This window comes from Berghia stephanieae, chromosome 4 (assembly GCF_034508935.2).
Source record: "Berghia stephanieae isolate SIO BIC M18660-M18661 chromosome 4, UCSD_Bste_1.3, whole genome shotgun sequence".
Classification (NCBI taxonomy): domain Eukaryota; kingdom Metazoa; phylum Mollusca; class Gastropoda; order Nudibranchia; family Aeolidiidae; genus Berghia; species Berghia stephanieae.
Window position 1 is genome coordinate 46,266,805 of NC_088363.1, and position 13,182 is coordinate 46,279,986.

Consider the following 13,182-nt stretch of genomic DNA (forward strand, 5'->3'; position numbering starts at 1 on the left):
ATATATATCTACCAACTGAGCTATTGGGACTCTCAAACTGCTTCCAGGTAGTGGGCTTACTTTATCAATTACCAATGAGTTGACTCAAGGATCATTAACTCTGACTATATTACACTGTGCTATCCACGATACTATGCACCTTTCATGGACTGTCACACTATCTTCCCATCCATCATCACACTTGCTTGTGTTTTCTCCATAAAACTCGTCATTTTATGATTTTAAGTATTCTGATTTTCTATTCCATTTTCTTTCCACAATCATTATTTTTCTCTTTTGGGTAATAACAACAGAGCGGCAATTGCGCAAATTGTGAAGGGTGTGTGGGTAATAGGGTTTGTGCAGTTGATTGAATTAATTATACACTAACCAAAACACAAAAAAACCCTATCAGAATTGATCTTACATGCTATTTTCGCTTTTTTACTTCCAAATAATGTAAATGTTAATTGATTAATTTATTTGTTTTGACAATTTTAACTATTTTGTAGTGTTGAAATTATTCACATATAAAGCACAACTATGGCTGTGAAACTGCTCCTTAGTTATATATCTGTACAAAAATGTTCCTTTATGGGATGTAATAAAGTATTATTATTATTATTATTATTATTATTAAAATCTTTATCCTTCCATTTTCAATCAAGAATCAGTAATTTGATGATAGATAAATATCACCTGCACACACAAAAAAAAAAATGCATCGTGAAAATTTTCAAAATCTCTCTTATTGAATTTTGAGAGTAAAAAACCTTATCAATGGCCAAAAGTACACTGCAAATTTGAAATTTGTATCTAAATTATAATCGACCTATATTTTTATATTTTGGTGGAAATTAGCGCATACACGTTACTAATTCCAATTTCCACGCACATTTAGGGATTCTGATGAAATTTCCAGCTGATGTATTTTTTTGCATCATTCTGTTACCCAACCAGATAGGTATTTAAAATTTGAAATTTGTATTTTAAACCGACTTGAGTTATAGTGGAGTTGTAGGATGTACTTTTTCGTGTGCCACAGTGTACTTAAACCATACCTGCCTATTATTACGGACCGTCTGTAATTGTTACGGAAGTGTAAGGATAATTACAGACTTAAGGAAATAGAAGAAATATTACTGATACAAATGGTCGCAGTGTTGAATTAAAAAAAAAATAATTTTTTGAAGAACTGTAAATGGTGTTAATATATATAGTGTGTAGAATTTGTAGAAAATGTAGTTTTTACTTATTCACTGGACTTGATTTCTTATGAATATTTTGCCATGCTGTGGAAAATGGACTTTGAATGAGGCTTGACCCGCATATATAGTAGGCCTATATAACATGGTAAGTTTATTGTACATATATAAAAGGGTGTATCTATCATTATTTTTGTTTGTTTTAGTATTACTGACCATTAATTACTGATGAATTTTGTATTTCTTATTGAATTTGAAATTTTCAAGTAGGCATGTATGACTTTAACAATAGACATTTTCCTTTTTTTTTTCAGGCGTAACTCCACTGATGACTCCAGTGGTGCAAGCCCTAAAGATGTCGGCAGTAAATTATCAGAGCAAAGCATTGACTTTGAGCTGGATGTCAAGGTCTTCATCGACAGAGGAAATTGTTTCCTCTACCCTAAAGAGGCGAAGGAGGAGGAAGTCAGAAAGTAAGAGGGGGTGGGGTGGGGGGTAAAATATAAGTTATGATCCACAGTGGTGCAACGTTGAGTCCCTTGAAAAGCTTCCAAAATCAAATTCTCTCACATTACTCAGGGTGTAAAATAAGTAACTGACCATTAACAGTGGTGTCTCCATTTAACAAGAATTTTGATATCAGTTAGAGGTAGTAGTAGTAGTAGTAGTAGTAGTAGTAGTAGTAGTAGTAGTAGTAGTCGTAGCGTATGGCTACACCTCCAAATTTATTTCGTCAACCCAGCTTCGAAAGTCTTCCACCGCCCTAAGGACTGTTTCATAGCCACCTTCAAGTTTAGTTACTGGACAGTGGAGGACGATGGGACATTTCTGGCAGGCATCACTGTTCCCAAGTTTCCATCTGCACATATTTGATGCAGTTCTGCCTTGTCCTGTAAAGAGGCGATTTGAGGAAACTCAGTATTTCCTGGCTTATGGAATGCATCTGACAGGTGTCATGTCTCGTCTAAAGGTTGTAAAAGAAATGGAAATTGAATTTTTGGTCAAAATAATCAGAATTAAGAAATTGGTGGTTTTTTAAAGTTTTGTTTTATTTTTATTTTTTTCGTTTAAAAAATGACATTCATCCTTCTAAAATATGTGATCTATCGTTTCAAAATAGAATTATGTTGGGATTAACCAAAAAAAGTTAGTTTAAATTAACATTGACCAGAAATTTGAGGTATATTCTCCCCACATTAAGAAACTATTTCTACTGTCTTCAATAATTAACCCAAATTTCATATTTTTGACTGTAAAGTCAATTTTTGGCATCAAAATCACCCTGACATAATACTGGTTTGATGCGATAGGTCACATATAGCATACTGGTTCACTTAAACCTCATAAATTAGATTGTCAGTATCTAGTTGTCCCTGAAATAAAACTGTAATTAGGTGACATTGTCCTTTGTTCATTATGATGTTTAGGATGAAGATATCAAGCTTCGATGAACATCTTTCATGTCTTCTCTGTGATACTTCTCAGAGCATGCAAATTAAGAATCAACAATAGTTTGCATGCACCCAAGCATCAATATTAAAAAAACAAATGATTTAATGATTTTGGTACTGGTGATGATGATGATAAAGATGATGATCTTGATGATGATGAAATTGGTAATGATGACAATGATGACAATCTTGAGGTCTAAAATCTAATTCACATTTTATCTTCACCTGATATCCAGGAATGCCAAACAAGAGAAACGTGGATCAGGTGGTGAAGGCAGCCCTCCCAGTAAACGGAAATTGAAGAAAGAAACATCTTTTGGATCAGGCCTGGGCAATCCACGAAAACTATCTGGTCAACCGGATACTAGCGTTTTCTTTATTCCAAGTGTAGACGTGAAGGTAGTTTGAGATGATTCGGTTTTCTATTTGTCATTGGATATTTGAAATTTTGTCATATCATAGCAGTACTGTTCTCTCTCTCTCTCTCTCTCTCTCTCTCTCTCTCTCTCTCTCTCTCTCTCTCTCTCTCTCTCTCTCTCTCTCTCCCTCTCTCTGTTTCATTCCCTTTCACTCTCTCCATCTCTCTTTCTATCCTTCTCTCTGTCTCTCTCCCGCTTTCTGTCTCTTTCTCTCAGTCTCTCCATCTCTCTGTCTTTTTATCTCTCTATCATCTATCTCTCTGATTCTCTTTCTTTCCATCTATTTTTATGGAGGTAAAAGTGATCTTGACATGTTACAGATGCCATAAAAATTTCGAACAATAAACAAAACAAATAAAAATGAAAAGAAACAAAACAAATTTTTAAAACCCCCCCAAAACAAACAACAACAAAAAACAACATAAAAAACACAACAACAATTTTGAAAAGACATTTATCACATCAAAAAATGTAGATTTATTTATGAATATTTTTTCTTTATTATTTCTTTTCTCCAGGTTCACTACAATTCCAGAACTGAAAACCTCCATGACTTGTCCAGCACGGAGGAGTCTTTCTTCATGGCCACATCTGCTGAATCCACCCCAATGCCATCTGCACCCAGCACGAGATTCAACAACGCTGCCAGATCACCCAACCCTCATCCGTTTGTGCCAGAGATCACAGTCACCTGTCCCACCATTAGGGAAGAGACACCGACTGCTTCACCCAGAGACAGTATGCTGGAGTCGGACGGTGTCAATTTTAAGAAGGGCGGACAGCTGAAGAGAGCCAATCTGTATGCCTGGTTTTCTCTTAAAGCTCTTCCTGAGGTAAATTTCAAGATAAAACTTATATGGCTTTGTGGCCTAGGGGTATGAGATTCGTGTTCAAACCACTAGATCCCTGGTTTGAATCCTGCTCTGGACTGCACAGAGTCCTAAAGAAAACTTTTTCTACACTTAAGTGTAAAGTGAGTACCTGGCTAATAATAATGTTGTCTATGTTGTCGAAACAAAAATTGTAGTAGCACCATTCAGGCATGATGTCTCGTGCTTGGGACACCTTGTAAAATGCTTTGAGAACATTTAAAACAAAATAATATTCTTTATATAGGCTTCATTTTTCTATTTATTTAATTTATAAAGTATTTATTATTTTATTATTAAGTAAATGCCTTTATTAACTAAACATGTCTAAGTGAGCCAGTAAAGATGTAAAAAAAAAAGTTGAAGAATAAATTGTAAAAGTGACTCATATCTATTGTTTTCTTAAAAATAGGCCTGTTTTTGTGGGTAGTGATTGATTTTGACATTTGACCCTTAAAATATTTTTCTCTGTCTAATTCAGTTTCCAGAATTGTATAATCATTAAAATGAATACCGTATGTCTTAATAAACACACATGAACGAACTTGAACTAGATTCACTGAGTAAAAGGGCAGTGTATTACACACACATCGATAGGTATGTGTCATGTCTCTTCATTCATGCAAAATACTAAATACCCAAAATAGTTCTCAGCCAATTATATCACAACTTTTCTGTTTACCAGTTTTCATTGAATTTTTCAGTTTTTATATTTATTATTCTTTTGTATGCTTCTTAGGAAATGATCATCAGCCCTCCAGTCTTAGATTTCCTAGAACAAGCTTTAGAGCCCCTGCCTATAACGTCAGGAGGGACCACATCCTCAATACTAAAACGAGGTAAGTGCACGTTTTTTTGTTTTTTTTTAATCCTTTGTTCCTTCTTTGTCTTTTTTTTTTAATTTAAGACTTAACTTAAGACTTTTATTTTCACAATGAGTGGATTTGTTAAATCATTGATTACAAAATATTGGCCAAACACTGAACCACTTGAAAATTTGACCGTATTTGCAGACTAGATGTTCCCAAATACTTGTCTGCTGTCTCTCTGGATTAAAAAAGATATATCAACAGTTTTACTGGTTTCGTTATTGGCCTCAGAAGGGTTTTGAACTGGAAACATTTCCGTGTTTAAAATTTATTTATTTATTTATTTTTTTAAGCTGCTATATTCATGTTTGTACACTAATTTTGATAGTCTGTATTGCATCATTTGCAGATATGAGATGAGATCATTGATTGACTAAATGAAATTACTGTCATGTATGTAGCAGGAAAACTTCTCTACATCCTATCACTTTGCACAAAAATGAATACAACTTTAAAAACAGGCAAAATACTAAACAAAAAGTCCAATTGTTATCCGGATTGGGCATGCCAAGAAATTTTGTCCCGTCTATATAGATTTGTTATGAAGTATTAAAGTTTTAACTTTGTTTGTCACTGGCTGAAGAAGAATTTTGAGCCTAAAACATTCCGTGTTTGATATTTATTATTTTTTTTATTTTTTATTTATAGCAGTTTTCTTCCAGCTATAATAGTGATAACAATGAAAACCTTGGTATTTTTGTGAATTATGACTGTCACATGCTGTAGTGGAATAAAACATGATTACGGTAAAATATGATTTTAATGAGCCCTTGATATGCCGATCTACTTTTTTCCCCTCTAAAACCATGATTTTTAATTACCACTGATAATGTATATTTATCAGACATGGTGGACACATTTGTCAACAACATGGACATGGACGCATCCCAGGGTTCCCTAGGCCAGCAGTCTATGGCATTCTTTCCTGTCGATGTTGTCGTACACATTAAGGTGAGATAGGATATTTCGCTTTCTTTTTTTTGGAATCTCGAGGTGCCTAAATGAATCAATAAAATGTGTAGTAAAATAAAGGGAATCAAAATGACTCTTTTATAAGATACAACACAAAGTAAACAACGTTTCGGCCGAAACATCGTTTATTTTGTGTGGTATCTTTTATGTCTTTTTTATTCCCTTTATTTTCCTATAGATTTTAGAATTGGTCAGATTATTGCTGATATCTCTTTAGAAGCCATCTGGTCACTGTTTATATGTGACCCCCTGTCTCTAAATAGTATTATGTCAGGACGAATTGGACCCTTAAAAAGTGAATTTACAATTAGTATTATAAGATATGGGGTCCTGATAGCTCAGTTGGTAGAGCACTCACTTTACAATCAACAAGACTGAGCTCGATCTCGGGTGTAATCGAGATTTTTCTCTGACCTCTCTGTCCACCCAGCAGTGATTGGGTATCTGGGTCTGTTAGATCTGGTGGAAAGTACTTTGCGATAGACTAGCATCCTATCCAAAGAGTAGCAAGCAATTGCTATTGTCCGTTTCATAAAAATCTGGATAAACTCCAGCTCCATGGGCCTATGACTCTGAGGGACTGCTTCTATCATAAGAAATACGAACTTTGTGTCTTTTGCAATGTAAGAAAGTGTTTTTATTCTCCACCCCATAAGACATAGAAATTAACCCAAAGTTTGATATTTGTGGCCAAAAATTCAATTTGCAACAGACAGTTCATTCCAACATAATACAGGTTTGAGATAATGGGTCACACATGAGAAAGTGGCTTTCAAAACCTTGCCAAGTGACACCAAGACAGTATTAGAGTTAAATCTATTTTAGACATCTTGGAATCACTCGTGAAAAGCTTAACCTGCAAAACATGCAGGGTATTGTTCTAAAAGGCAAAATATTTTTCTCTTTAACTCAGTGCGGTTATGCGGTCTAGTGGTATGGCATCCAACTTCGGATTGTCCAGGGTTTGAGTCCCGCCCTGAGTGGCGCATGAGTCCTTAGAAAAGGCTCTAAACTCACATTCTCTCACAGTACTCACTGTAAAATGAGTACCTGGTTGTTAGCAGCATCATCTCTGTCCAACATGTTAATTATTGCTGTTGGCTAGGGACCTCTTGTAACTGTTTTGACTGCATAGAGTGGATATTGCGCCATATTAATGCTCAAGTATTACATAAATGAAAATAAAAATAGGGATTTTCTCTGAATGAAAATAAATCCAGACTCAACAAATTTTTAAAGTTTATTTTGTTTTTTAAAATTTTTTGTTGTTTTTTTTAAAAAGTTAACTCTTCACACAATTGACAAGATAAATCATTTTGATTGTTCATTTTTTGTTTGTTTTGTTTTAAAGGTTGACCCATCCTTCATCCGTTTCAACTGCCACCCTGTATCGCGAGTGGAGTGTCTGTTACAAATGCCCTCGCTTGACCTTTTCTTCTCAACAAAAAAGACGGACATCAATGAAAGCATGTTGGCCGATACATCTTTCTCTCCAAAGTCATGTAAGAGTGTTTTGGGTTTGTAAAAAATTTGTAGGGAAAATACTTGATTGTCATTTTTTAAAATCTCTTTTTTTATTTTGCAATGATTGAAATTGTCCTGATAACTCTTATCATGTGATATCTGTTTAGGGCTTTAAAGGCTGATTTATCCAGCATGTCAAAGTAATAGTTTTCTTCATGAAGAATTTTCTGGAATTATTTGAAGGCTGGTTATCCAAAACTCATTTTATCGATTTTTCTACTTTTTGAGATTTTTCCTCATGCGATAATTTGAAACGTAAAGTTTATTTTACATCATATGATAAGATAATATGCCGAATGAGAAATTTTAGGGGAAATAATCCTCAATATCTCAATATGAGAAAAAACGGAGTTCAGGAGTTTTGGAAAACCACTGTTCATTTAGATTCAAAATTTATTAACAATACGTTTATTTTTCAGCATCTGACTCGAATGACAGAAGTGCCCGATGTAATTTTAGACTTATTTTCATATCAATTACAATGGGCATAGTATGAAGTTTTATATTTTTTAGCACATTTAATTAATATTGGGCAATATAAAATTATCTAAATTTTTTTTTCCTTTTTAAAAACAAATGAATTCTTATTTCACAATTAAATTTCAGGTCAGTCTACTCCAGCAAGGACCAGACATCCCAGTGGTTCAGCCAATGACTCAATGGGGATTGGAATCAATACGACTCCCACTGCAAACTCCACCACTAATTTCTACCCTGGGTCTAGCTCAGGTGGGCTCAGCGTAACGGGATGTATGTCAGATTTCTCCTTGTACATCTTCCACCCCTATGGAACAGGAGTACAGAGGAGATTGGCAACCCATGGAGACCAAGGGGCCTACAGGAGTCCTGGATTAGGTAAGGATTGCTTCCCCCCCCCCCATTTTTTTCTATTTAATAGATAGAAGCTTTATTTAAATGATTTTATGATATACATATGTACATTTACTTTCAACACTTTTAATACTTTCATCATTGGCTATTCACTCACTCCTGCTTTTACTGGAGTAACCAGTTTGTTGAAAGTGCCTTAGTAAAGACAGTGATTGTCACCCATTTATTTAATCTGCAATAAAATGTGGAAACGGTTAACTGCTTTACTATCAAACTATGGTTTTATTTAAGTGAAGCAACTTTTAGGAGTAAATTTTGGGAACATAAACCCGTGCAAGCTTAACATCTGATTAAAGCAGGCTGAATTTTATGGGACGATTTTGTAAAAATTACTATTTTTTAAAAACATTTCTGTTTTGTCTGGCACTGACACACTTTTCCAGATTGTGTTGGTGCTAAAATAGTTGAAATATTTATTAATCCCACAACAGGTAGCATCTCAGAGAATTCCACCCATTCTCTCCTGGACATTGGACGTCGAGATTCCCTCAGTCTCAACGTGGAATTCATCCGAGTCAACATCTCAAGAACTCGTAAACTAGAACGGTCCAGTGAACTCGGTGACAGCCCATCCAAAACGGAGCAACAGACTCGTTCTAATGCTGTCAGGTTTTCAGGTGATTTGATGTTTGTATATTTTTGGTGACATTTGAATTTTGTCTTATGTTTTCTGAAACGGACATCATCATTCTGTGCCCTTTTAACAACAGTTGGCGACCATTTTTTTCTCTTTTCTGGGCTGTTCTACGCTACCTATCTTCGTTTTCAGTAATCCTTCATTTTGGCAATTGGTCAACTATCTTTCCCCTTGTTTTTCTTTGGTTCTATTTCTGTCAAATTTTTCAGTGGATACAAGCCATTTTCTTTCAATTTCTCATGATTTGTTCCAGGAACCTCGCATGTTGGTATTTGGGATTTGTTTAAAATAAGCTTTTTTCTTCTTTTATTTTTTGCCACACACGGGTTCATTTTTCTCCCCTCCAAGATAACACCAGCATTCTTCTGTAAAACTGTTTTTAAAAGAGTATCGAATATTTAATTGAACTTTGCTCTTATCAGAAAGAGAGACAGTAATTGCAAAAAGATTCAAGCTTATTTATCTCTGTTTATTGCTTTTGGTAGATCTGAGTTGAAAGGATCCACAGTCTTGTCACAGATAGACTAGAGTTACTGTCAGAGCATAAAACTTAAACTTTAAACATTAACATGTCTAGCCAATGTTCTGTTTGGGTGAAGCTGATGTTTAACAATTGAAATAAATATCTTACTTGAGTTTAAAATTTCTAGTATTTGACTTTTAACTCATTTCTTCTTCTTCTTCTTCTTCTTCTTCTTCTTCTTCTTCTTCTTCTTCTTCTTCTTCTTCTTCTTCTTCTTCTTCTTCTTCTATTTCTTCTTCTTTTCATGATAAGCATTTTCTTTCTTTCTCTTTTTCAACCTCGCATTTGTATTTGTTGTTTAATACTTTTTCTTCTTTCTATTTTCCCACAGGGTTCATTTTTCTCCTCGATCACATTCTTCTTACTTTTTTTAAAAGTATCGATATTTAATTACTTTGCTCTTATCAAAGAGAGACAGTAATTGCAAAATTCAAGCTTATTTCTCTGTTTATTCTTTTGTGTCTATTAGGTCCACGTCTTGTCACGATAACTAATTCTGTCAAGCATAAACTTACTTTAACTTAACATTCTACCATGTTCTGTTTGTAAGCTGATGTTTAACAATTGAAATAAATATCTTACTTGAGTTTAATTTCTAGTATTGACTTTTACCTTCTTCTTCTTCTTCTTCTTTCTTCTTCTTCTTCTTCTTCTTCTTCTTCTTCTTCTTCTTCTTCTTCTTTTCTTCTTCTTCTTCTTCTTCTTCTTCTTCTTCTTCTTCTTCTTCTTCTTCTTTAAGTCTGTAACTTCAGATTTTGAAGATTCCACAGACCACAGTATTTTTCTTTCATTGGAGATGTGAGACTATTAAACATGATATAATTCACTTTGACATAATACCACATTGCTGTGTCACATTTTAAGCGTTAATGTATAAAATTCATGAGTGAATAAGAATTAACATTATATTTATTTATTTAATCCCTCCTAGCCATATGTGACATTGGAACGGCTTCCTTCAAGTATGACATGCGTCGACTGACCGAGATTCTGTCCCTACCTAAAGCCTGGTATAGAAGAACTCTGGCGCGACGCCTCTTCCTTGGAGATGAGAACATCCACTTGAATGCTGGGGATGGTAAATGATTATAATTGTTTGATAGAGAGCAAGTGATTCATGTTATTATGTTTCGTTATTCTTTATTTGATGTTGAAATCCTTGTTGTTTTGCTGCATTGTGTGATGACAAGCTTAATGTTACAGATTTGATTCATTTAGTTAGTTGATTTGCATGTTGTGAACTCTTTGTGCTGTTTTTATCTATTTTTTTTTCACAAAGCGAAAGAATTTCAGATTTTACTTATGATAGCCTATTAACACTTCTTTTGAATCTGTCTTTATTGTATTCTTCGTCTCATCCTCCTCTTCCTCCTCCTCTTTCCCTCCTCCTCCTCTTCTTCTTTTTCTTCTTCTTCTTCTTCTTCTTCTTCGTCTTCTTCTTCTTCTTCTTCTTCTTCTTCTTCTTCTTCTTCTTCTTCTTCTTCTTCTTCTTCTTCTTCTTCTTCTTCTTCTTCTTCTTCTTCTTCTTCTTCTTCTTCTTCTTCTTCTTCTTCTCCTTTTTCTTCTTCTCCTCCTCTTTCTCCTTCTGCTTCTTCTTCTTGTTCTTCTTCTTCTTTCTATTATAAAATAATTATTATTCATGTTAGTATTACTGTAATTGATATTGTTATTTTGTTGATCATTAAGTGTAATGAATATGTGTCACCAAAACGATATATATATATTTTTTTCTGATTTTGTATTACTATTGATTAATTTCCAACCATATAATTGAAGCAACAAACAGCATGATATTTAGAAAATAAATCGATATTTTGAACTACATATTGCAAAATTTACCTTATTTAAGAACCCATCTGTTAAGATTTTTTATAATGATGTTGAAAAACATTGTTTTGAGCATGAAGTGTTGTCACTTTTTTTTTTGTTATCTATATGATCCGATATCATACCACAGTATATAGTATAGTTAAAACTGAAACTTCTATAAATCTCTATACAGAAACTAAGTTTAATAGAAACTGATTAAAGTCTGATAGAAGCCAAAGTTTGTAAAAATGTATGCAAAAAAAGTGAAAACGGAAGGATTTGAAACAATAATAGTTAATGATAGATAACGTTCATATAGCGATACACCCCGTAACTACAAAGCGGTTTACAAGAGTAGTCAGAACATTATATGGAGATATGACATAAATTATGATCAAATTATCAAATGTAAATTTATAGCTTGAGTAAATAGAATTAAAAAAAAACAAAACAAAAAAACCCCCAACAAAATAAACAAACAAGAAAAGAAAAAAGAATCAACCTTTGGTGTACAAAACTTTTCAGCAAATTAAAAAAAAAAAACATTAAAAAAAAGAGTTCTGATCTAGGTGCACATGATAGCTTGTCTGGTAACCAAATGCAATTATGGGCTTGATTTGACTTTTTTTGTGATGGACAAAAACTATTTTGTGTTACTACAACGAGCCCATAACAATTTGGGTTGTTAGACCTTCAAATAAGTACATTTCATTTCTGACAAATCCAGGCATGCAGCCATTATTCCCTTGACATGATGTTTGATGCCAGTGGTTTTCTTGATTTTAAAAATTATTTTCTTTTTTTCTTCTTAATTTTGTTTTTCTTCTTTCATTTGATGTTTTCATTTTGTTGGTACTCTATCTGTACATTGTAAGCCACTTTAAAATGTCTTTTCACAAGTTGTTTTTTTTTTTTTTGGGGGGGGGTTTACATCATAAATTTTCCAAGATTATAATGAATTCTAATCTTTGAGAACAGGTGTCTGCTGTTACAAAGAAATATTGTCTAACCAGAATTGTTTTTGAATTGATATACATTACAAATTGATTAATGCAGGGCACATCGATTTTTATTTTCAAATTTTTGTGTGAATATAAATGAAAATCAGGAATTTTGTGAAGTTGTTTTGAAAATCTTACAACAAGGTATTTACATTGCCATTTTATACGATGGATGTTGACTTAAAGTGGTTTACTGTGTACATTTTTTGTGTTCCTGCATCCAGTGTTATTTAGTAGTGTATGATTGTAAATTTATTTTCCTTAACGGCCCCTAACCGCCAAAAACTGGTTGACGTCTTTTATCATCAGACCCAGACACGCCCACTTCTTCCTCATCCTCCGGCCTGCCCACATCTGGTCACCCAGCTCCATTTCCCCCTTCCCAGAATTCCATGTCACATCCTTCCCTCAATCTACTGGGCCTGCCCAGTCCTCTCAAAAAGCACCATCGACGAGGATCCTCCGGAGACAAAATCCGGGTGCAGTTGAGTCCTGAGTTTAAGAGTGAAATTGCCACCAGGAGAGGTGTGGATGTTTTTGCTATTTCTTATCAGATATGATTTTTAATTTATTTTATAAACAGATGACTTTTAAACAGAGTGAATATAATATAACAGCTTGTGATTTAGATTGTCACATTATAGTTTTGGTTTTGTTTCTCCCATTATAAATAGTCTATTTATTGTAATCTGTAATATTATTTCCTGTTTTTCTCTTTTTCGTGAGATTCACTGTTGGGTGTTTTTCTTTGTGTTTATTTCCCATGTTTTTCTGAATATTTTTGTTTTGAAGTGAAGTGAATTATATTTCATTTGTTTATTATTTATTTATTTTTGAGATTATGTGTCTTAGATTATAGTTAAAGTTTGTAGTTAATGTAAGTAGGGAACTTTACATTTCTTTAATAATAATAATAATAATAATAATGCTGAAAACTTATATAGCGCTATAACTCCGAGACACCAGACTCTAAGCGCTTAAATTACAAATTACTTTGGCTGAAACATACTCATTCACACACACAAGCACACAC

At 33.7% G+C, this 13,182-nt stretch overlaps 1 protein-coding gene across 3 annotated transcripts in view; it reads left to right on the top strand.

Annotated features, from left to right (window-relative positions):
* The window catches only part of LOC144970690 (bridge-like lipid transfer protein family member 1), a 111,609-nt gene that overhangs the window by 78,508 nt on the left and 19,919 nt on the right, over positions 1-13,182 (top strand). For all 3 annotated transcript variants that reach the window (XM_078910588.1, XM_078910590.1, XM_078910589.1), the window contains exons 68-77: positions 1,499-1,657; positions 2,872-3,034; positions 3,573-3,887; positions 4,663-4,762; positions 5,637-5,743; positions 7,116-7,266; positions 7,895-8,143; positions 8,611-8,796; positions 10,271-10,417; positions 12,459-12,674. In XM_078910588.1, the coding sequence (XP_078766714.1) occupies positions 1,499-1,657; positions 2,872-3,034; positions 3,573-3,887; positions 4,663-4,762; positions 5,637-5,743; positions 7,116-7,266; positions 7,895-8,143; positions 8,611-8,796; positions 10,271-10,417; positions 12,459-12,674 (1,793 nt within the window). The remainder of the gene's footprint in view (positions 1-1,498; positions 1,658-2,871; positions 3,035-3,572; positions 3,888-4,662; positions 4,763-5,636; positions 5,744-7,115; positions 7,267-7,894; positions 8,144-8,610; positions 8,797-10,270; positions 10,418-12,458; positions 12,675-13,182) is intronic.